This window comes from Leptidea sinapis, chromosome 3, assembly GCF_905404315.1.
Source record: "Leptidea sinapis chromosome 3, ilLepSina1.1, whole genome shotgun sequence".
Classification (NCBI taxonomy): domain Eukaryota; kingdom Metazoa; phylum Arthropoda; class Insecta; order Lepidoptera; family Pieridae; genus Leptidea; species Leptidea sinapis.
In genome coordinates this window covers 13088346-13114417 of record NC_066267.1, presented here as the reverse complement: position 1 = coordinate 13114417, position 26072 = coordinate 13088346, and the positions used below count along the sequence as shown (strand labels likewise).

Sequence of the window (26072 nt, the reverse complement as noted above, 5' to 3'; positions counted from 1 at the left end):
TCTACGTGTAGTATAGACACGTATGGATAGCGGCGCCTCTTCAATCAACTACACTCTTAAAATAACGTCATCCAAGAAGTAAGCTGGTCGCGTCACTCCCTCATGGCGAGCACTGCCCAGGTACCAGATGATACTCATCACATGGGAGCAACACCCCACAGTTCTCAGCCCTACAATGCAGTTGCAATAATAACTTATTATTGCTTCTCTGCCACCATTACCTACTTCAGTTACAATAAAAGCAAAGTATGTTTTTCCTGAAGAGTGGCGAGACTTTATATTTGCCCGAAGCAGCATTGGATTTATTCCCTGCAATCCAGGTATTTGGTCACGGCTCACATCTAATGTAAATACAGTGAAACCTGAAATGTTCACCGACATATGAACGCGCCTGCTTTATTTGATAGGTGCCACAAGCAAAAAGAATCAAGTCGGCCATAGTTTGAAGCAAATAATTGGAACTCTTCTGAGTGTATAAGTATGTTGCGTCTGCGATTGTAATTTTTTGCAGCTATTGCTCTCTGCCACACGCACGATCGGCATTTTCCACAATCACAGCAGAAAATAAGACGTATTAACTCAACACAGCGTCCTTTCGCAAACTGTACAGTTTTTTGAACGAAGGAGCACAAACTCAAGTCAACATCGTTGGGAAAAGATGTAGTACTAAATAAGCCAATGTTTAACAAAACACACAGTACACGACATAAAACAACTAGTAAATAGAGTTTCACGTTTTTACAAATGTGAAGGTTGTAAAATAATTTATATAATGGCGTTCCGTTTCTCTTTGTAAATTGAGTTTTATTTAATTATTTTTTTCCCCCTACTTTAAAAAAATATTTGAAATACTGAAAAAAGAGCCAGTTGCGAAATACTAAAGTTGGTAAAATATAAACACAAAACATTCTTTTAATTGGGCGGTACACTAGATGCTGTTCTCATTTTCTGTGTTATTTTACTTATCAACCGACTTCCAAAACAAGAGGAGGTTTTCAATTCGACAGATTAATTTTGTATTTTTGTTATCTCATAAGTCATAACAACACTGCTTATAAACCGATTAAACTTATTTTTTCGTGAGAATTGGGGCCATTTTAGTGCCAGATTTGAACAATTCAAGGAATTCTTCAAAATTAATAGACAAGAACATAGCGTTTTCTGTTGTATCATCAACAAAAGAAGCATTTGTATACAGATGGTATCATTTCGTCAAGTGGAACTTTAAAAGTTCTTTCCGAAGACCAGAAATGGTCTTTGATATTTTTAAAGGTTTATATTACGGATGGTGACAAGATACACTGACGAACTCCAAAATGTTGTAGAGAAGATTTATTTTATACTTTTTTTAAGTATTAATTCATACTTAAAGTTGGTATTTCTTTGTAAGCTAATTTTTAAGATGACGTGCTGTAAATATGATAGTTTATGAATATCTTCAATACTATTTGAGTTTCATTCATTAACTAAATATATTTATCTATTACATAAGTTGCAATTTTTTATTATCTGACTTAATACTGTACTCTATAATTTAATATGATACAGTGCACGTTTGCGTTATATCACAGTTATTCGGACATACGAAAAATTACAAAATCGCAGTCTTATATTTGTATGTGTTGCATACAGGTGAGAGTAAGTACACTGCTGCATAACTTAATGATTTATTGACTTACAAATACACAGAGCAACTATCATGAATAATGGTCTGTATTGTATACACTTTTCAATCAGGGATCTTTTTATTCAATTTAGGCCAGTATTTTTCGTAAATTAACTAAATTATAGTACGAAAGATAAATTCGTCGAAATCATCGACTTAAACGTGAAAATTTCATTAATTAAAGTACATATTATATAAAAGCAATAAAATCATACCTTATTTGAATCAAGAACGTTTCAAATATCATAAAGATATTGATTTATATGCCTACACTCTCACCAGGACTTTCTTATATGAAAATATTTCTGAGCCAAGTTTGAAAACGATTGAGACTCTAGCCACGTACGAACTCCACGTGCCCTGGTGTTCAAAGGATCACATATAAATACCAAGCCCATTGAAAAATCAAATCATTGTTGCCACATTAACCGGACGAATCATACGCTTAATTAATCCATGCTAATGACACAGTGAAACACGTTAAAATGAAGTGCCTATACCTACTAGCTTTTATTGTCGTAGTCCAAGGATACTCCATTAGGGATAATGAAATAGAAACTTCTAGATTGCAAACAAGTGACGATCTACTAAACAGTGTAATTAGTGATTGCTTTGAAGCAGCTTCCCCGACTTCCTGTCTCAAAGTGAAAGTCCTGTCGTTCTTGGATACGAAACTCGGTGTCAGGTCCGAGTCAGCGAGAGCCCTGGATGAGAAAAATATTGATAAAGTGATATTCGACCGCGTTGGAAGGATCATTAACACAAATGAGTTCAGATTCCAGCTGCCTGAGTTTTTATTCCAAAGCGCTGAAGTTTCATACCGCGCTGATCGAGGTTTTGATGTAGACTTTCCAGAAGATGCTTCAGAGAATGGCGAAGGTGAGTCAAAACGAATAATGACTCTTGTAACAACTGCAAACCTCCTATAAGTTACTTATTATCGTTCATTCGTTCTTTCAGAGAAGTTGCCAAATCGGCAAGGAAAATACTGAGTATAAACTTGATTATATCTTAAAAATATAATATTAATGTTCTTGGTTTCTTTCAGCTCGCGGCATCCTCAAGAAGAAGCTTCTTTTGCCAGTTCTTTTACTTCTTAAATTGAAGATGAAAGCACTTATGCCAATTCTAGTGACTATAGTTGGAATCAAGGCTGTCAAAGCTCTCATTCTGAGTAAACTTGCCATCACTCTTGTTATTGGATTCCTCGTTTATACACTTGTCATGAAAAAAGGAGGTAAGAGAACTAACGATACCGCATTGAATCTATTAAATAATTCACGTAAATCAAAAGCAGATTTACCTTCTTGGACAGCTTAAGCACTTAAGCAAGATTATAGTATTTATTACAACTTTTCATGGAATGCGAATGAAGAATGACTTAGGCTGTGTTGCACCAACTAACTTTAGCATAACCAAAAAATTTTTAGTTGACATTAACTTAAACTATTGACTGTAACCGTCTAATCTTCACTGGTTAAAGCTATTGTTAATATTAAATAGCTGATTAACGACCTGTCAAAAGTTTCAAATAAATATTCGAAGTGCAACACATTCCGCAGTCTATTTTAAAGTCAGTGTTACTGTTAACGTTAAATTTGAGTTAAGCCTTAATTATAACAATTAATATGATGTAACACTGCATTAAAGAAATAATTGTGGTGACAGTAATAAGTAGATAGTACAGAGGATGGCTAAAGTAGATTGACTATTAACACATAAGACTATATTATCGTATAATGTTGGGAAAGGTAGATCTATATTCAAGTTGTATATTTCAGGTGTATATGAGTTGAAATGGATCCTCCATAAAATTTCGTATAGTTACATTGATAATATAGAATATATATAATTAATTTTCAGTCGAATAAATAATATAAACAAGTAATTTATTGAATTTAAATTTAATCGCAAGCATACACAAGTACATAATGTTGTTGGTAGAATATAGTTTCCATTAAAATATGAGTTTTATTGTTAATACATATTGTGTACATGTTATTATTGTGTCTAGGCAGCGATTATGTTTTCCTCATTTTTTGTGAAATACTTTTGTGGAATCTTTCATTCGTACCAACCCTAGGTAGGTACTTGTGACTAGAATATTTTCTAATTACTGTACGGCAAGTCTATCGGACGCTTTAAATATTCCATTTCTAATTTAGGATTATTGTTTGTGTTGTATTGATTGGAAAAGCTCAGGCTCTTTAATTATAAATATTTATTGTACGATATTACATTGTAATCCATATTTTTATAAATAAAAAACCCACTGAGTTTCTTGCGCCCGTTCTTCTCAGGTCTGAGGCAGTCTATTTTGAATGGTTTTTTGACGTTGAATAAGTGATTTTGAATAAAAATATTTGAATTTGAAACTGTGAATAAAAATTATGTCAGCCGTGAATCGAGCCTAAATCTACATTTCCTTATGGAAATCATAATTTCTAAATAAACATACTCCTGAATAATATTTCAAAAACTTTTAAGTCTGCGATCGAATATTTACATATTATTGTAGGAATAATTGAATTAACACAACATATATTTTATTTAAATTTGAGTAGAAATGATTTACAAATGTATAATGAATGGTTTTTTCTTGATTTATTTCAGCTATGATGCCCATGATGATGACTCCAACAGAAGCACCTCCTGCTTCTCAATACGGACCACCAGCTTCCCAATACGGCCCAGCATCAACCTCTGCACCTCCTGCCGACTCCTACGCCCCTCAATCATGGGAGCCATCCAGTTCTGGACCCTACGCTAGAGTCTGGGACCCAAGTCACCTTGCTTACAGCTCATACTACCCTAGTGAATCTGCGGCGTCATCAAACCAATCACCGAGCTACTCCAGCGTGGCATCTATTTCATCATCTTCATCATCATCAACGGCTTGAATGTAACACACCTGTTACTACCTCACGAAACGAAGCGGCTAGTGTATAGAACCTAGTTTATTTATAATTATTTATTATTATTTATTGAACACAATAAATTGACTTTTTAGAGTGATGCTTACAGTCTTTCTTATAATATTAATTTACTGTAACTTCGTCAACGTGGAATCTGGTAATATCTTCCAGATGAAATTTACAGTATATTCATCCCTCTACTTCATACTATACCCTATCTTTTTTTACGGAAAAGACGGGCAAAGGAGTTAACGTGTCACTTAGTTTTAAGTGATAACCGTGCCCTCATTCTCCTGCAACACCAGAGGAACCACAGGAACGTTGCCGGCCTTTAAGGAAAGTGTACGCGCTTTTTTTGAAGGTTTCCTCAGTTTTGTTCATTGAAAATCATACTGTGGAGGAACGCCACACATCCGATGGTGGGGATGAAAATCTAAGTTGTGGCGTTTCGTGCGAAGGCGTGGAATTCGGCGGCAGGAGTTAGGTCAAACAACTCTTCAGGACACTCCCCGTGATAAATGCGGTAGACGATGGATTGATTGTCGAAAGAAAGCTATTATTTAGCATAATATAGCATCTAGCAAGGGGTCTTGGCATGAAAGTTGAAACCCACCTTATTTGGCATTGGTTGCAGACGAATGAAACCACAATTCACACTTCTCTTTATATATATTTTGGTGGCCCCAGAATCTAGATTACAAATTACTAGTTGCATTTACAGAACAGAAAACAAAAGTTTAACAAAAAAAAACTACCAACTTCAAAAACACTATATATAATGTGCACTAAAAAATAATATAAAAATAATTGCGTATTTTATACAATCTAATTAATTAATCTTAATCTAGTTATTTTTGTTATTTTTGGAAACGGTGTCCTTCCGCCGCAACCCGCTCTCGCCTCATGCCTCCTCACGACTCAAGCACATCTCACCTATAACTATGTATGTAGTAACACACCTATCTTGGATGACACCGACTCCAAAAATTGAGGCTTGAATTAAAAATTCATGCATTCTCAGTATTTACAACACCAATGTTTCATTTCATCTATACCTGACACATTATTAGTTGGTAGTTATAAATAAATGGTACTGCCCCAAATTTATTAATCTACAAAAGGAATTGAAAATTTAACTTTCTTCGACCTCGATATGATAGTTCATTGTAAACGTAGGACTTGCACAGATTGTCAATAATGCTGTGTACCGTGTTGTTATGTACCTAAGGTATAGACATCTACCCCCTTATTCATAATGGTCCGCTAACTTTAAACAGCCGCTTAGGAGTGTTTTTTCTCATTCTGACTTAGGTCAATAGAAGAAGACAGAGTGAGAACTAGCAATGCTTTAAGTTAGAAGACTATTATGAATAAGGGGGAAAGTCTGAGCGGCACTACAATTGTGCTCGTCGCCTTGAGACATAAGATGTGAAGTCTTATTTGCCCGGTAATTTCACTAGCTACGGCGCCCTTCAGACCAAAACACAATAGTGCTTACACATTACTGCTTCACGGCAGAAAAAGTCGCCGTTGTGGTATCCATAATCTAGCCGGCATTCTGTCCGAAGGAGCCTCCCACTCATAGTAAAAGTTTGCATCTACCGGGATTTGAACTCGAGACGTTGGCATAATAGCCAATATCACTAGCCACTGGGCATGAAGTCATCAGTATCTATTGTTGTACAATTAATGCTTATCCATATTTCCGAAAAACATTCACTTTGTAGTTTAGGTCATCTTCTTTCATACATTATCTCTATACAGGCAAACTACTAATAAATACTTGTAAATGAAAATAAAACAATGTTAATTATATAAATTATAATAGAAGAACGGTGAGAGATAACAATTGTTCAAAACTGTTACATTGTATTGTGTAAAATTGGAAAAATACGGTTACAAATGGAATTTAAGACTGCTAACTAGATATTATTGTCACATTCGTACGTATTTTTAACGTTTTAAAATATTATTCACCGCATAACTAAAGCTATTTACAATGTCTAGATAATAATTATAATAGGAAGATTACATCTATAAAGTTGCCTCGCCAAAGTTCTAGTTTGCTCTGAAGTTGTTGCGAATATAAGTTATAGTTGCGCGAACACGTGCACGGCGAAGTTCAGAGCAAACTAGAACTTTGGCGAGGATTGTAACAAGTACCTTTTCCAACCACTAGTACCAAGATCGATGATCGAGTACTTGAATAATAGTTGTGAATATTTATTATAGAAGAAAGGACAGATGAGCATGTCAAACAATTTCTGGTATCCTGGTACCTGGATACCAGAAAACCAAGAAGACGAAGACAGAGAAAGACGTGAGTAATAAGGTTATTACTCACGTCTTTCCCTCTTTGTATCACCAGTCAAAATAAGACGATATACGTACGTCTAATTCAAGATGGGGTATCTTTAATAAGACGTTTATATCGTCTTATATGAATTATTACAACTGATAAATTGGCAAGACCTTATTTCCCAATTTTAATTGAGAAAAATAAAGATGTCACTTCGTTAAATGACGTCACTCAAGATTTCTCCTCTCTCATACATAATAGTACATCGCTAATAAAGTGAAGTTACGTCAATAGCATAACAATTCTTAATTCAACCGCACTTAAGTGCGCGAACATAAAATTAAAAAATATTATTTATTTATTATAGACTAAACAATACAAAAATAAGAAACAATATAAAAGGAACATTATAAACAAAATATCCTTCTTACAGGTATCATTAGAAGATTATTAAAAAGTATAAAATGTCAATGTCAATCTCGGATGACATTATTGTCATTTATAATCACCTGTTCCTCGCTGCACGCTCTCAATCTTCACTACCTTTAGAATTTCAACATTGATACCTATACCTTCGTTATCCATAAATTTATGCATAATTGTTCAAAAGTTTCAGTTGTGCCTAATTATTACAAAAAAAAGGTCCTCCAAGTTTTTATATAAGGTAGTAAGGTAGTGTATGTCCTTCCCAAAGCTCTAGTCTGTCTGTGTACTGAATTTCATTAAAATTGGATCAGTGGTATAGGCGTAAAAGCGTAACAAACTTACATTCACATTTATTAAATTAGCAGGGATTATATACCTACATTGCCAAATCATTTCATTTTGAATCAGCATTTGAAGACACATTTACTTTAGTATAGCAAAAATCAAAATGTATAGGTATCAATCTTAGATCATCTATATGTCTAGATAGATTATTACAGCTGTGAAAACGTCGAAAACATTTGAGTTTCGAATTAACCTCTCTCACGCACACTATAGTAGATTGTTAGATTGTTTTTACATAAAACTCTTCACAGCAGTTCTATTTTTAAAGTTCTTTCCGGCCCTTAGGTGGGTTGTATGAGTTTTTCCCTCTCTATGGAGGGAAGTAGCATTTTCCACCCAATAATCAGATCAAAACAACATTACTTTCCGAGTAAGAGTAATGAAAAAGTATTTTTATCCTTGCCTTTTATCGATTGTCCGGACAACAGCAAGACGTATAAATTATCTAAAGTATCAATTCACAAATTAGCGGTGAGAGCAGTTTCTATACAAATCCTGCGTTCATTTGAACTTACGAACTTTATTTGAGACCGCGGTACTTCTCCAAGCTGTTGATGAAAATTCTACTAGTAAACTGTATTACGTCGAATTTATTACAGCTTTTACGAAAACAACATGTGCGTGTGTAGAATAAATGACGCACGTTTTACTGTTAAAAGTTTGCGTTACGTTATGCAAGTGGTCAAGTTTTAAGCGAACAACGACAAGATCCGTAGTTAACATACCTACAATATCGTTTTAAAACTTAAACTTAAAATTTATTAAGTTATACGTCTAGACGTATAACTTAATAAATTTTAAGACTTGATCTAGATCAATGACGTTCTATACATAACGTCATTGGTCTAGAATCTAGATTGTCTCTTCCTGTTGGACAACCGATAAAAACAGGCCAGGAATATTAGTTTAGTGTGCGTGACAACCTACGTCTTACACTCGCGATTTGTTTAGTTTTGAATTACACTTTGAATTAGTGTACGTGAAGTTCTCAAAATAGCGATTATTTCTTAATAAATTTTTTTTTCGACATTTTCACAGCAGAATTTCTTGAAATACTTATCACACAAATATCTTTCACTTCTGGGATTAAGTATACAAATTTATTTTGCATCAAAATTTTATAAACGATCCGGGACTGGAACCCGCATCGTTTACCTCTTGCGTTCCGTGTGAGCGCTCTTTCCAACTGAGCCAACCGTTCGAGTGACGTATCGTTGATAAAATATTAGAATATTTTATCAACGTACGTAGTAAGTTAAGCATAGATGCTTTGTTTAACTCTCAGGTTGTGGCTTCATCTACAGGATCTACTTTACAATTGATAATCTGCTCAACCCCAATATTTGCATATTAGGAAATTGACTTGAGATGTCGCTCTTGCAAATCTAAACAATTTGGCGATATTTTGCGGAAATCCATTATTATTATCTTTCTTACTGATACCACAGATGGAGCGACCGCCCTCAGGCTATTAAATAATAAGTTTAATTGTACGATCTTACTTTGTAACTATATTTTTTTTATGAAAAAACAAAGCCCGCTGAGTTTGTTGCGCCCATTCTTCTCAGGTCTGAGGCATTCTTTATGGAATGGGTGGTAGTTTTTGACTTACAGTAAGTGATGTCACATCCTAAATATATAGAATCGCTATTAATTTTGATAGAAACAACAATAAACGATTGTTCGTATTTCACATTTATCTTCTAACCATATTCAAATTCATATAGTTTTATTCAAAATAGGATGTGGCATCACCCTTTGAAAGGCAAAAACTACCACCTCTTGCAAAAAATCGCCTCAGATAGAACAAATATTAGCTAAGTACGAGGTACTTATATAGCTTTTTCAAAAACATACTTCGTAATAACAGGTCAAAAACTTTTAACAATCATATTACAGGCATACATTATGCGGACCATGATCATAACTATTAAAAACATTATCAATAATTATAATGAATTTCTACAATCCTAAATAATTTCGTACTTAATACAATTATTTTATTAAGTACATTTTGTTTGCCGAGAGTTGATAAATATTATAAAACGACTGTCGTTTCATTATCGTAAACGGTATGCGAGGTCAGTGTATGTGGTACGAGGGAGGCAGCTGTTGTCTTATGTCTAACACATGGTATCGTTATGTAGGGTGGTCGCTGATCGGTATGGGGGGTGCATTTTAGAAATCCTGATTTAATTTAATTCAACTCTCCATAAGCAAATTTATATATGAAGATCATAGGTACTTGTACAATAATTATAATACTTCTATATATATCTTATCTTTATTTTTAGTAGGTATAATAGGTATATAAAATACTTACAAATATTTGCTATAAGCTACACAGGTACTCAAAATTCATAAAATTACCTTAATTTTATTATTATAAAAGCGGAAGTATGAAGTCTTTTCAGAAGTTCAGAATTATAGAGCTAGATAATTTTAAAAAGTCTAGGTATACATACTAACTATGAAGTGATTTTTTAGGTTCCTACTCATAGGTAAGTAGTGAAGTTTTAGACACAGCAAACAGAAGATATAGGCAATATTATTTTCAAGTGATAACTTCTTATGCCGTTACAGGGAAGCCGCTTCGTAACGTAACGCGTTACGGCGCTAGTCTGCCTGGCTTCCCTTTCTCTTACGGGCGGTAGGTAGGCTCCTCTTATCTCACTTTAACTTCTTTTATAGGATTACATCATCATACAAAAATGTAAATACACTAAATTCTAATGTACATATAATTTAAGAATTGTAACTAAGAATAAAATATATTTTATAATGACTAACAGATTTTTTATTAATAAATAACCTTTCCTTACATTATCACATTAATATACATATTTAAGTAATAACGTAAGTTTTCTCGAGTTAAACAATTTCAATATAGATAGTTATCACTTCTGTCGGACGTCCCGAGACGCACAATTTTTTTTTTACAAATCTCTCTAGAATAAGCAGTTCTAGCCAAATTTCCAGCGAATATTAAGTATTAATACAGCGTGTTTGAATCGTAATGAAAACCTAGCAAAATAATAAAAAAGCAAAAGCAACACTCAATAACTCCATGTATGTAAATCCATGAAGCGCATATTGATTTTATATAATCTTGTGTTGTGAATATATCCCGAAAGATATTATGTCTCCGTCAACGCCCCTTTTGAAACACCTAGACGCCCAGTTTACCTACTGCAAACAACAGGAATTTCGAACCTGGATTATTGAAGATAATATTGCCTATATATCTTATCAGTCTGTAAAACTTAGTTAGATACATATGTTATGTTCTAATTTATATAGAACAAGTGACAATCAGGTAAGTGTAGTTAAGTTAAGGCCTACGAATAAATATCTACTAATAGGAAAGTGATAAATTATCTACATTGGAAAGGTTAAAGCTTTTATTTCACAGCCTCGAACTCTAGAAGGAGTGCCATTATTATTATTAATTATTAGTTTCTATTAAAGTGAAACTTTTATTACATCGTCACAAACTCTTTCGTCTGTGTGTTGCATTTCGCGTGACGGTCGGGCGGCGCCTATAGTTCGCAGCAGCTGACCGTGTAGTGTATAGACTATTACTCATTTAGTTGGGACTTAGTCTACTTTTATTATTTCCCATTATCATTACAGCGATTATTATACCCTTAATGGAATATTATTCCAAAAATTTTTTAGTTAAATGTAACTATATAGTGTGAAAAAAATTTTCACTTTTACCGTGGTTTCATAAAACCACACAATCCTTTTTATAATTAATCACTTCTTTTTGTTTGTTTTCACTTGATACTACATTATTATTAACTTGAAATATCTGGAAATACATAAGAAATTTTGTATTCATATCAATATACAATGATCTTACTGAATAAAAATATTTAAAAGTTTCGACTAATATTCTAATGTACAACACAGCTCTACTATCGATAAAAATGGGTAGGTACCGATCCAATGCTAGAGCAAATTAAGTGCAGTGGCTTTTATAGGCACTAGGTAGCAACGGTTGTGAAAATGCGAAAAACAAAAATAACCTATATTGTTTTCATGCCGCCATTCAAGACGCGGGGATGCCCGAAATGAAAATTAAGCAAAGCAGGTCGGCAGCCGTAATTCATGTTTTCTAGCAACATCAATACAACTTAATGTAAAAGGTACATCCATGGTCATATTATAAATTAAAATAAAAAAACAATGTGATACAGCGGCGACCAAAGCGCGGCGACAGTAACTTACTCGAATTAAACTTACATTGTGTCGTACGGGTAAAATAAATATGTTTGAACAAATGATTCTTGATTCGCAAACATTATGGAGTTGAACGAGCAACCGGCAAGCTGTTACATATTAACAACACTGAGAGAAATTTATTTATTATAAAATCTATTAGTCTCGTTTTCGATCATGTAAAAGTTGATTATTGTTATAGCTAATTGTCCGGGTAAGATTCTACTGCGGTGACCGAAATCTAAAAGTCGCAAAAGTCATATTGTAGATGTTGCCTACGGTATCGTCTGCGTAGACGCTAAGCAGCAAATATGTGGCTATAGTTAGCTCGCGTGTTGAATGCAGTCGGGTCCTGGTAATGGGCGGGTGCAACTCTCCCCGCTGTCCGCACACCTCCCCTCGCGCGCCTACATTGTAGTGCCAGTCCTTGTCAGATATCGCACGCTTACCGTGTTATCGAGTCCATCAGGTTGCGTTCCGAATAAACGGGTTTTTTTCGCACGATAAGTGTTTTAGACATTTATGTTGAATAAAAATTACTAAACTTGATTATTAGTTTACCTTTTGTTTGTTGTAAGGTTAAGGCATTTTTTAAATCTATCGACACACTCATGATTATGGTAATTGATTATAGGTATTATGGTAATCACTAATGAGATCCCGAACTCTGCATTCAACTCGCGCTTATTTGTACATAACGACACAGTGATACATTAACGGCCGTTCCCAATATTCAGTCCTTGAGATAAAATTTTTAACTATCGTTTACTATTCTGTCCCAATAAACTTATCGACGGTAACTCACCTTATCGGTACACCCTGTCTGTCAATGGGACGACGTATAGCTTGCCAGCGATAGAAGTTTGTATGGAAATTTCAATTCACACGTCCCAATATAACGCGATAAGAATGACTTATGATAAATATTATGACTCAGAATATAACTTTGTTCTCCGTGCACCGATTTTGATCAAATACAGCCTAAATGTTGCTCAGGGCTACGGTGAAAGTATTCATGAAAGTTTTATTAAAGTCCAGTGGCAGTAGATCCAGACATTGTGCGTGTACAAAAAATCAGACGGACCAATAGTTTTATTACTTAGCCTCCCCAGCCTTACAATTAATAAACTTATACGGCCTTACAAATAAACTTCGTATAAAGTTATAACTAAGCAAAAACAAAGAATATGCAAAATGTTTACAATATCGTTGACAACACTGTCATTACAATGATAATTCTGAAGTTTTCCGAATGACAAGCAGCCTTGGGAATAAACGCGGGAAACTTTATATGTCCGAACAAACCAATCGTAAGCAAAATGTCTATTTGTAAACATTTTCTTGGCTTATGATTATTTATAACTTTATGCCAATTTTATTTATAAGGCCGATAATGTTATACCTGAGAATAAAACAAGAATATGCAAAATATAGACATTTTGCTTATGATTTGTTCATTCGGACGTATCACGTTTCCCGCGTTTATTTCCAATCTGCTTGACATTCGGAAAATTTAGAATTATCCCTGTATTGAACAGTGTTGTCAGCGATATAAATATACGAGTCAACAATATGTATATTTTTGGTTTAGTCTCAGGTAAAACTTTATACTTAGTTTATTAAATATAATGCCGTATAATGTATATACATAATATATTTATATGATATATACCGACCCGCTCTCAGCTAGCTACTTTAATTGGATTTTGATTCATGCCTCGCCCGATTTTAAATACAGACCGCGCGTTAAGTATATTCATGAGTATTATTATTCATTTTACAAAGTTTTAACGTTATAGACAATTCATATTATATTATGTATATAAATCTAAACATAAAATACATTGGCAGTGATAAAGAAGCAATTATTAAATACTAATAATGGACTAGTATATAAGTTGGTTTCATGACTCATACCAAAATTAATAATATGCATGCAAATAGGCTTATCATTTATACATCTAGATAGACTGTGGCAGGTGTGAAAACGTCGAAACAAATTGAGGTTGACAGCTAACCTTTATTTTGAGCAATGCACACATACTAACACAAACTTACATACAAATCGCGGGTGTAATACGTAGCTTGTCATGCACACTAAAGTAATATCCTTGCCTGTTTTCATTGGTTGTCCAGCAGCAAGAGGCTCTATCGAGACGTATAAATTATCTAAGCAAAAAGGAATAAACGAAAATAAAAGACGAAATTAAAACGGGGTTTTTACTATGGAATAAATAAAAATAACAGTTCAAACACAAGATTACAAACAAAATGTGTGTTCGGTCATTTGCTGATCTAAAGAAAATTATTTGGCTTTATCAACTTAACACACTATATTATAACACTATTACATTCAAATAGTAAAACTTATTTTGGAATAGCTGTACAAAGCAAAATCAAAAGGTTTTTTATATTTAACAAATGCGGTTTAAGGAAATTCTCTCGATAGTTTTAGCCTCCACCTTTTTTTCTTTACAATTTGTTTTTAAAGTGATATCCCTCACTATAACGCGCGCTCTTACCACCCGATCGAACCGTTCGAGTAACGCATGGTTCGTAAATCTTGGTATGTCTTGTTCATCTCTTTTTCTCTTTGTAAAGCGTGTAGAAAGTGTATGATAAGGACAGTTTCTGTGACGTCCAACTGTCACAAATGCCGCGAAAGTTGATAAAATACTATAAGTTTTTGACTTGGGATATTCCTCTTTATAATTTTAAGATCTAAGCCGAAACACACTAAACGCAAGATATAGCTACACTTTTAAGAGTCCTTTTAAAAGATTATTTATTTGAAAACAGACAGATATTTAGAGACAATACAAGCAAATCAAACTCAACTCTTTGGTTTTGAATTAAACTTTCTCTTTGGCTGTTGATGTGAGGAGCTGTAGCATTTACGAAAATGGCAATTACTATAGAATAATAAAAATAAAATGTCTTCACATTTTTTTATGAAAATAAGGGACGAGACGAGCAGCTTCAGCTTATGGTAATTGATACGCCTTGCCCATTACAATGCAGTGCCGCTCAGGATTGTTGAGATACCCAAAAATTCTAGCGGCTCTACGATTGCGCTCGTCACCTGGGATACACCTGCTTCACGGTAGAAAGAGGCGTCGTATTTCTGTCCCAGAAAACTTATCGACGGTAACTCATCTCATCCGTACACGCTGTCTGTCAATGGGAGGACGCTATAGCTTACCAGGGATAGAAGTTTGTATGGTAATTGCAACAATGAACTGGCGATAAGAATGACTTATCGGGTATATTGGGACAGCTTCAGATTATTGACAGCTAATTACTGACAGTAGAAGGTAATTTATCTCTATCTGTAGATAGTATATTGGGAACGACCGTAAGAGCTATATTCCACCGGGACACCACGTAGACGCAACCAGTCGCGCCACCGTGGTGTCCGTAAGCTAGCAAACTAGACACCATACAGATTGAAAGACACAGCAACTCACTGGGCAATGATGCCGCAGATGAACTAGCCAAAAGGGGATCCGAAGTCGTAGCATAATATGGACCTGAGCCACTGCTCCCCAAACCTCAGGCCCAAACTAAAAAATGGCTACGAAAAAAAAAGAACAATCCCACCTAACAGAATGGAGAAACAGCAAAAGTTGCAGGCAAATAAAGAATCCGGTGCCCCCAAAGAGATTCGCCCGCAACCTGATGAGACTACACAGGGACAATATACGTACAATTGTAGGTGTAGTCACCGGTCAGTCCCTTATACGACCATCTGTCTATCATAGGTGTAACAGACAGCCCCTTGTGCAGAGGATGCATGGAGGCAGAAGAAACGCCAGAACACGTGCTTATGGAGTGCAGCAGTGTGGCCAAACAACGGGCACAAACACTCCAACATCACTTCCAGAAACTTAAAAAGACTGCTAGACTTCTGGAATGATCTATGCTGGTTGAAATTAGAAGACATTTTAAAAAGCCCGGCTAAACTAAACTAACTAACCATACAGACATCAGAGTAATGACGCGTCCGAGCTGGTCACGCCACCAAATTAGTAACTAAACGGACACCAGGTGTCTCTCTATAGAGCTGTATACATTTTGTTGGTAGCGGCGACAAGTTGCGTAACAGCGGTGTCCCAGTGAAACATACCCATTAGAGTTAGCCTTGATGTATGTATCTCAAAATATCTGTCTAAATCGCCTTTAACCTTAAACCCTTTTGATTTCACATTAAGATGTTCTAAAGCTACACAAAATAGGAAGTACACAATATTAGTATCAGTCTGTCAAAATAATTCAGATTAACATGTTAATAGCGTAATAGTTATAACTTAATCTAACTTATATTAATTCCATTTTAGATTACATTAATTTTGTGCTATATTTAACACATAATATTGTACATAGTTTTTTATGAATAAAACGACAATTTCATCATTAATTTTTAACCACTTCTAATAACAGAACACGAAAAGTCAGAACTCTTACTTCTAAAGTTGTTCATACAGCAGAATATTATTTAATGAGGGTCTACAATCTCTCTTCAAAAAGAATTAAAAACACAAAAAAATATCTAGGATCAAGTGTCAAATGGATAAGCCATGTGTGTACGTACACCCGAAAGAGATTAAATAATTCAATAATCTGGATATATTAAAAATCTTGACCTTTGATCCGAGAATGATAATATGATTTTACATATACAAATACATCAGTAAATGTATAATATACTGATTATGGTGATAGTAATTAAAAAAAATACATATTTTTTTAACACTTATTAATATCTTATTGTTATCTTATTTTAACTGAAAATTGTACCAACATATAAAAGATCTTTTCTGGTTTAATAATAATTCTATATAAATCGCTTAATATATTTTCCTAAGGTGGGTAGTTTGAAACACTCAATTACCACTACACCTCATCACTTTAATTACTGTCAACTATGAAGTGAATGAAATCAACAAAAAAAAACAGTAACTCTGAGAACGACACACAATATTGTTTTCATCCATTTTATTCCCAAGATTTTTTTTATGTTTGATCACGTTTGTATTATTATATTTACATAGCAAATACAAGGTGAAACTTGATCCGAGATAAATTAAATTTTAGATGGTATATATTTAATCATATATGTGTACAGTATTTGTATAAGACCACGTTAATACAGTATATTAATTCAAGGCACGAACCTTTTAATATAAGATTAATCAACCTACATGATCCATATATTATGTATCTATATCAACAATTTGTACTAAATAACTATATCATTAACAATAACAATATTTAATATATCTCATGACATCTGGGTATGCGAAATGGGTAGAACATATAATCATTAGAGCTCATAGCCAAATAACATATATGGGGTATACAGTTGTAAATGGTATTAAAGAACTAACTCACAATTAGAAAATAACATTCTAAGATTTATGGATATTTTTTTAGCTAACCTGTTATTTAACTATTTAATATTACAGAACTTGTTGGTTTAATATTGATTTATTTATTTATTTAGGTTCACCAACAGATTATACACTATTACTAGCTTATAAAAATAACAAAATAAGTATAAATTATGGTGTAAATCCAATTACAGGCAAACTAGCATGCATTTTTGAGTTGCACAAGTGCGGGTTGCAAGTTTACAATGAAAAAATATTGTATTGTACTATTATAAGGTTGATATTACAGAACTTTCCAGAGATATAATGATTTTATAATACATATTGTATATGTATGTAAATCATATTTGGAATTTCCAAAAGTTAATAAGAACGCAAAAAAGTTACCAATTATTATTTTATACTATCTCTTTGATAACACACATTATATAGATGTTAAGAAAAATGCCGTACTATATCATAAGACGTATATTGGTATCAAGTAGTGAGAAAATATAAATATTGATTTTTCAGGAACATTAAAAAGAGTGAAAAAAAAGTAATAACGTTAAAAAAATATAATCCAATTTGCACTTGCTATCCAGAAGCGAGTTGACGGGTAACAGAGTGAGAGTAACTTGTAGAGTTATAATTCTGATTTCCGCGATTCGCGGCATCGGTAAAAGAACAGCGGTGTGCTCTCTCTCTCTCCCTCTCCTTGTCGCTTGAGACGCCGCACAGCTAATGCCTAGCTGTCCGCCATTGGACCGAGTTCAGGGCCGTTGATTATTTTACTGGTCGAAAAAATAAATAAGGGGCTCTCAAGATGTTTGACAACATTTAATATGAAATATTCTTTTTACTGCAGGATTTAATCTAAGATGTTTGATATTTATTTTATGCATATCAGTGTCAAATATCGTACAGAGGTTTTTTTACACAGTGTATTCATTTCCTTACCATTTTCGCAATAATATGCATTAAAAGATACCTCAAGTTCGATATAATGACCTAATGTGTCTGCTATAAAATACTCAATATTGGAAACTGTATAACACACTCAGACCCCAATTGTTATGTCAAAGTTTCAGTAAAAGAAAACAGAATAATATTTCAACAGCGTGATATATAAGATCAAAACTTAATATTGTGGGTCAGCTTACTCATAGTGTGTTGTATGGTTACATATCAGTGTTTTTCAATCTTATTTATTTCGCGACCCCTTTATAGGTCGAATAATTCTACCTGCCATAGTGACATTATGCAATAGGAAGTTATACGATCATTTGAACCATTCGCCACTTCATACCCGTGTCAACTGCCATTCTCTTCAATGGTGGACATTAAAACTAAAAATAGAAATAGACATCAATTATTAAATGATTTTATTGAAATAGCACCACCATATTGTGATTTTATTGTAGTCTGCCGGCGACCCTTTAAGTAAAGCCACTAGAGGTCGCGATCCACAGATTGAAAAACACTGGTATATAATATATAATGGATCATATTATATATAATATGATCCTTTGGATTTACTTATGCCAATATGTATAATAGTGTAGTAAATGTGTATGTAATATTTACATCAAAAATGTCAACCAACATCGTTTTATCTAGGCACAGTATTGTTATTGCATATGTCTTGAATATTATAAATGCAATCAAAAACAACAACATTATCACTAAAAGATACACATTTCTTAGATACTTTTCTCATTTTTTTGTTAAATAATATACTTATAGACATTTATATGTTAATAATCTTTAAATCTGTAGATTTATTGCTTGTTACAGAATTGCAACTTTAACCCGAAATGTTAAATTTCAAATATGTGATCATTTACTTTACCCATTTATATCATTACAATTTGTAGTCCCATAGTAATAATACAACATAGAATAGGTTTAATAAGGACACAAATTCTTCTACTATTCATATACAGGATGTCACTACAATCGCGACATTAAATAAACACACGAGAAAAAAATATTCAGAAATGAAATATATTATTTACAAATTAAATTAATAAACAAATTACATATATCATATACTAGCTATATAATAAATGTCCCGTCAAAATTTTCATTTCATTTCAGCCATTTCAGAGATTAGCCGGAACAAACACACAGACAGACAGAAATTGTAAAAAATGTTATTTTGGTGTATGTACCAAATATATATTCATATATATGTAGTAAAAAACGGTTATTTCAATATTACAAACAGACACTCCAATTTTATTTATATGTATAGATGTATGATATTTTTCACCTAATTAAATAAATTTTCCATAATATCATTTCGGAACAGCCTGTAAGAAATCTAGAAGCCGCGGTATAGCATAGGTACTGACACCTACTTCGTGACGTCATATGCGACCACATAAGGGGGATTAGAATTTTAGTTCCAAAATATATAATTGAATTTGTTTGAAAAATTCAAAATTTCAAGTATTTACTTTAAATTTTAGATTTTTTTTTTTTTACGATTAAGGTTAAATAGCTCATATGTTCATTTAATGTCACCACTATAGCGCCACGCTGTATATAAGTATATCATTTACATATCACCTTTTACAATACATCTTTCTGCTTATTTTAAATAAAAATCACTTCCACTCAAATCACTTTAGTTGTACAACCGACTTCACTAATCACTGCCTGAGAACATTCCAGAATGTCTCGAGGGGTATAATGATTCGCTACATGTTAGCCCAGGCCGAGAGAGTGACGAAGGCCGGTGCAAACTTGGAGAAGGTTATGCCAGCCACGATGCCAGTGACTAGCATGGCACCACCCAGCATACCAGCAGTTGACGCGTGCTCTGGTGCAACAGTTCTGTAATGGATAGAAGGCATTGTTATACAAATAAGGACCATCGGGCCTACTATGAACTCTTATTGCGATTCAATTGACAACCTAAAGTGAACTGCTTTGCTATTTCGTACCACGACGTGATTCGAGCTATCTAATTTAGGTTGACGTCAAATCAACTGATTAAATCATAATGATGTCAATTGAATGTCAAAAATGATATCAACTGAATCGCAAATTAATTTAGTTCGTTCATTCATTCGTATCATGAGGTAATATTTCAAGCTAAACTGGATAGCTTATGTGTCAAAGTGAGCGTTTCGAAAAAAGTTCCTACTTCCTTAGAGGAAAGTGAGTCGTGTTGTTAATAACTTTTAAAAATAGTGAAAACATACAGAAAAGGAAAATTTTATTGATGAAAGATGAGGTGAGAATACTTTATCGGACTTTTTTGTAAAACAAAATACTGAAAATAAATACCAAAAATGAAAATACTAAAGACGAGGCAATAAGGGCCCGGACTATAGTCCTATATGCGAACAGGCTATAGCCTGTTCGCATAAAAAAAACGTACTCTGTGGTCCTGTCAAATTAAACATCAGGAGTTGCGTTTATAACTCGTTATTTTTACGAAAACTTCTAAGCAAACATTTAATTTTTAATTCAAAGAACTATATTTATTTATATTAATATTATTTAACAAGTACAAAAAAAGGCTTAATGGTTTATAATTTGACGCTAAAGCGCAATTTTAAAATGTTTTTTTAGTATTTTCTACGCAAAAATACCGCTAAAATCATATCATTTTAGGTTTCGAAACGCAACGCATGTGATTCGAGTAAGAAAGAGAAACTTATGCAACGACTGTAGAGCGTCATCTCTTTCTCACCACAGACAAATTTATTTCGTTCATTCTTCTAAGGGATCCAAACTCCATTCAGTAAAAGGCACTTCATGGTACGAATTTTAGTTCAGTTCAGTTTAGGTACCTAAATCGAACTGCATCGGAATCGCATCGCTTATTAAAAGTTGATGGTAAGCCCTCATAGCAGATTCTGCCCCACCAATTTACATCATTTATACAAAATGTAAATACTCGAATCGATCAATAAATAGATTTATATTACTTGGTAGTAAAAATAAACAAAAAAACAACGTTTAAAAAAACCGTCTTCAAAAACTCAAAAGTATAAAATAACATAACAGAGATTTAATTTAAATATAATATTCAAGGCATAAGAGATAATACACCTCTTTAAATTATTATATATATACTAGCTGACCCAGCAAACGTTGTATTGCCGATATTAAAATTAAAATCGCGATACAAAAGTAACAGTTGATCGTAGATGGGTGAAAATTTGAAGTTGTATGTATTTTTTAATGCTGACTCATAATCAAACAAATTTAAATAAAAACAAATCGTGTGGACCACCCTTAACATTTAGGGTGATAAAAAATAGATGTTGTCCGATTCTCAGACCTACCGAATATGCACTCAAAAATTTCATGAGAATCGGTCAAGCCATTTCGGAGGAGTTCAATGTTTAACACCATGACACGAGAATTTTATATATTAGAAATATAATAAATATAAATTAAATCTCTATTTAATTATTTTATACTTTTGAACTTTCAAAGTCGTTTTTTTAATTTTTAACTTTGTAGTGTCATTAATCAGGTAATTATAAGATATCGTTGCATTTTATTGTCATTTTTTTAAGTCGCTATGGGTAGCCGTAGTTCTACGTGCCTTAAACAATATAGATTCCCTATTTCACTATTATAACACTAGAAATAAGGGACTAATTATATAAATACTGCTTGTAACTAATTCTAGTAGGCTTCATAAGATACATAATAGCTTTAAGGGTAAATGTATACACTTCTACAATGAAGGCCCAGCCACTGTTCAGGCATTATCTATAAATAAATTTAAATGTTTTATAAAAAAATGGCTCTGTCGTAAATCCTATTACTCCACTGCTGAATATCTAAATGATCGGACAGCCTGGGACTAGATTGATTATTTTATAGCGATAGAAATGACTGTACAATATTGCATATTTTTATTGAAAAGAGCGCAAAAAAAAGAATGCTGGGAGAGTTTCTTGCGCCGCTTCGTCTCTCTCAGAGCGCCATTTGTTTCCGAAGCGGTAGTAGTATCTAGTAGTATAAGAAATGACATCAAAAATAATTCTAAAGGAATCAATTTTGAGAAAATAAATGCCTTTTTATAACTTTCAAGTTCTTGTGAGACACTGAAATATCGTGAAGATAAATGAAGTCTTAAAAAAGCAGTACACAAAACAATATCATCCGCGTAAAAAAATATTCTTAAAAAATGTTTTGTCTCTCTAGGCCAGCGCCAACCAGAGCCAACAGCATAAAATATTGACTGTATAAAATGTAGCTAAACTTAGGTGCACACAAGCTTATATTGACAAAACTTGCATGTGTTTTAGTGAAGCATTTATTTACCCATTGTGTAAATGTGATTCTGTACTCTTATCGTAAGATCACTGCGTTGGATAATGGGATATAACTAGAGATAGGTGATATTTCACGTAAATCCATTGCTATTAAAACTTTATTAAATAAACGCTGAAACTTGACTATCGATGCAGCTAAAATAACGAGATGACGATGAGTTACTAGTGATTTTTACTCTAAATTACAGCTGTCACCTATTCAGGTTTATGAGATAGAGCTCGCTGACAAACAGACAGATCGACAGACGAACGGATCTGATTGTTACCCTTGAGGTACGGAACCCTAAAAAAGTAGTAACACTTCGAGCGTGACTAAAAGCGGGCATAGTACTGTTTCTAGAGGAAAGATGACATACATATACAGACAGAGTCAGCTGAATTCAACGATGCCCGGATATTGTATTTTTGACTGTCACAATAACTTATTTCGCAACAAATTATCCAAGCAATTCACATTACTCGGTATCCCCGCGAAAATGGCGCATGCGCAGGATAAAATAAACCACTGGAAAAACTTAAAACTTCTTTATTGGCAACCAAGAAAGTAGTACTGTTTTTTCCAAAAAATAATTCTACCATAACTACGGCAACTCGGAGAAAATAAGCGCCGCTTCTTCTCTCTCAGAAGCGGTAGTAGTATTAGAAATGATATCATAAAGAATTCTAAAGGAATTGAGAAAATAAATGCCTTGTATGCCTTTATGCCAACCCGGAAGAACCTTTACTATGCGACCCATACGCCATAGCACAGGAGCACAAGTGTCCTATTCTGTTTGCGATTATAAAATTAAAAAAAAGTGTGTGTGTCAGCTCCGACGCACGACTGGAGTGTACTCCTCAAGAACGATTGTCTTTGAAGAGGTACTAATCAAAATCAAGTCCAATGGAGTCGATTACAAACAGACATACAGCAGAAGCTAATAAAAGCGTATTAATTAAAAATTAAATAAATCCTTGACGCTCAAAATATATCAGGAAATGCCCAAACACAACTCATGTTAAAGGCGAACTCAAAATTCCAATTTAAAAAGGTTTATCAAGGAAGTTACATTTTTGCACACCCTAATAGGTATATTATACTAAATTCGTAAGCAATCACGTAGTATACTGCTGGCTACACACAAGTATATATACACACACACACACACTGTAAAGTGAAAAGTGCGCGAGAAATGATGCGCACCAAAAACGTTACTATCCCATTTGATGAGGTTTTACTCTCTATATTTTTCCCATACCGGGCGCCTTATATGAAAATCGATTCTTAAGGAGTAAACTCCAAAACAACTTACCCACTGACATACATCATCCCCAAAGAGCTGCCGTGTCCAGAGCTCCAGCCCATCAAGACTGCAAGGATCCAATAAGCCCAGTCGTTGGACACCCACACCGGCATAGTTCTGATCCGGTCCTTGGGGTGGTAGTTGCACAGCAGGAATAGCGGGATGAACAGTATTCGGAGTGTTGTGAAAACAGAAAGCCAACGAGGACCCGGCTGAAATTACACAAAAAAATAATTAATTATGTTACCTAAGCTATTCAAGTAATTTTCCCGTCTGCGTTGATCACCCCTTTAAATGGCAGCCTTTTGTATTTTAACATTTGGATCAAGTAATTCCATGCACAAATATTGCAATAACTAAGTGCTCCAATTTGGTAGATTCTTAGTTAGTTTCAATAATGTTATTCATTTTATAATCGCTAAGTTCTAAGCCTTTGATTTTGACTCTGTGTGCGAATAACAGTTCACACTAATCAAAGTGGAAATTAGGCTTAAGGTTCATTTGTTCATCATGTTTTGTCTTTAGCACGAGGATTGCTGCATTTTGGTAGATTCTTACCCTCTTATTCATAATGGTCCGCTTACTTAAAACAGCCGATAAGGAGTTTTTTTTCTCATTCTGACTTAGGTCAATAGAAGAAGACAGAGTGAGAATTAGCAATGCTTTAAGTTAGCAGAGTATAGTAGTATAGTATATTATAGTATAGTATAGTAAGGGGGTTAGTTAGTTCCAATAAAGTTATTCATTTTATAATCTCTAAGTTTTAAGCCTTTGATTTTGGCTCTTTGCATGAGTAAATAACCTATAAGTACTTATACAGGATGTAATCGATAAGTGTGACCAAGCGATTATTCCTTAACTATTAGAGATATCCAAAAACTTTGAACTGATATCGAAAGTAAGTTACCTAGTTAATAAAATGACACCAATAACTTTTTAAAAATCAAACGAGAAGTATCCAAAATTTTGATATTGAAGACATAGATACATTTAGTAAGAGATTAGTAGATATACCTATGCATATTTATTTACACCCATGCTTTAAATCCTCTATTAAAGATTCTGAAACAGCTTATTACCAACATAAAGACACCCAATGTTCTAATAACCATTACATCATCCAAACGAGTGTTGTTATGTTGTACTGAATTTCATAAGGAGTGTTTCCTTGGTTTTTTGATCCCTTCATGCGCAAAGAGTTTCAAGTTTCAACATACAGCCACATTCTTATTGCTCGATGTGTGGTACCTGTATGAATTTCAAAAAAAGAACATTTTCGTTTACGCGCGTTCCACACTACCAGAAAGTGGCGCGCCGTAAAAATAAAGTAGGTTATTCGAAACCCCGCCATTTTTCTTGAAAAAATGAGCGATTCGTTTTTTGACAGCACACTGCCGGATATTTTAAACGCTGCAAAAGAACATAATATTCAAGACAATTTTAATTATTGCACTATACAAAATGTAAATTACTACTGAAATAAATAATTATTTCATAAATACTTAGTTTATTTGTATATAATCAGTAATGGATGATATTAGGTTACTACTAGGACTGGCTGTTTTAATGTTAGCAGTAAGCTAGCTGTTTCAGAATCTGGGTGTAGATAAAGTCTTGCATGCAACTGTTGATAATTAGTTATTAAAACACTAATGTGTACTATTATAAACCCACATTCGTGTTTTAATACCCCCTATTATACAACAGTTGCATAAATAACTATTACAATTACACGGGTTTTATTATACTCCGTATGACTCAGTCCAGACGACATCGGCCAGACGAAAAAGTCATGAAGTCCAGCTTGTATAGGAAAGTTGCCAATGGTCTAATATGTTTAAAATAATATTATTATTGTGAAAATTTCTTTGTATAATTAATGCAATGTAGCTAAACTTAGGTGCACACAAGCCTATCGACAAAACTTGCATGTGTTTTAGTGAAGCATTTATTTACCCATTGTGTAAATGTGATTCTATACTCTTATCGTAAGATCACTGCGTTGGATAATGGGAGTTGGTGCTGCTCTATTTGTTTTCTGAATTAACTAAAGTAGCGTTTCCCATTTACCGGGTCGCAACCCTGTACCGGGCCATCAAAATAAAATACCGGATTTCGACGTTCCCACCTTGTTAAAGATATTATCGATCGACTCATCGTCGAAGTACACAACAAACATTTTGTCTAAATATGTGTAGATATACAAAATTTTGCAATGCAGCAATTAACGTAAGCT

General features: G+C 33.7%; 2 protein-coding genes across 5 annotated transcripts in view; one reads left to right on the top strand and one right to left on the bottom strand.

Annotated features, from left to right (window-relative positions):
- The first annotated feature begins 2090 nt into the window (after positions 1-2090).
- Positions 2091-4681, top strand: LOC126979571 (uncharacterized). The gene is made up of 3 exons (XM_050828944.1): positions 2091-2545; positions 2715-2903; positions 4280-4681. The coding sequence occupies exons 1-3, from the start codon at positions 2152-2154 to the stop codon at positions 4564-4566; spliced, it is 870 nt and encodes a 289-aa protein (XP_050684901.1). The 5' UTR covers positions 2091-2151; the 3' UTR covers positions 4567-4681.
- Positions 4682-14081: 9400 nt separating this feature from the next.
- The window catches only part of LOC126979537 (equilibrative nucleoside transporter 1), a 72353-nt gene continuing 60362 nt past the window's right edge, over positions 14082-26072 (bottom strand). For all 4 annotated transcript variants that reach the window (XM_050828885.1, XM_050828884.1, XM_050828883.1 and 1 more), the window contains exons 9-10: positions 23846-24048; positions 14082-20085 (exon numbers count right to left, since the gene is read on the bottom strand). In XM_050828885.1, coding sequence (XP_050684842.1) covers positions 19950-20085; positions 23846-24048 — 339 coding nt within the window. In that variant the 3' untranslated portion in view covers positions 14082-19949. The remainder of the gene's footprint in view (positions 20086-23845; positions 24049-26072) is intronic.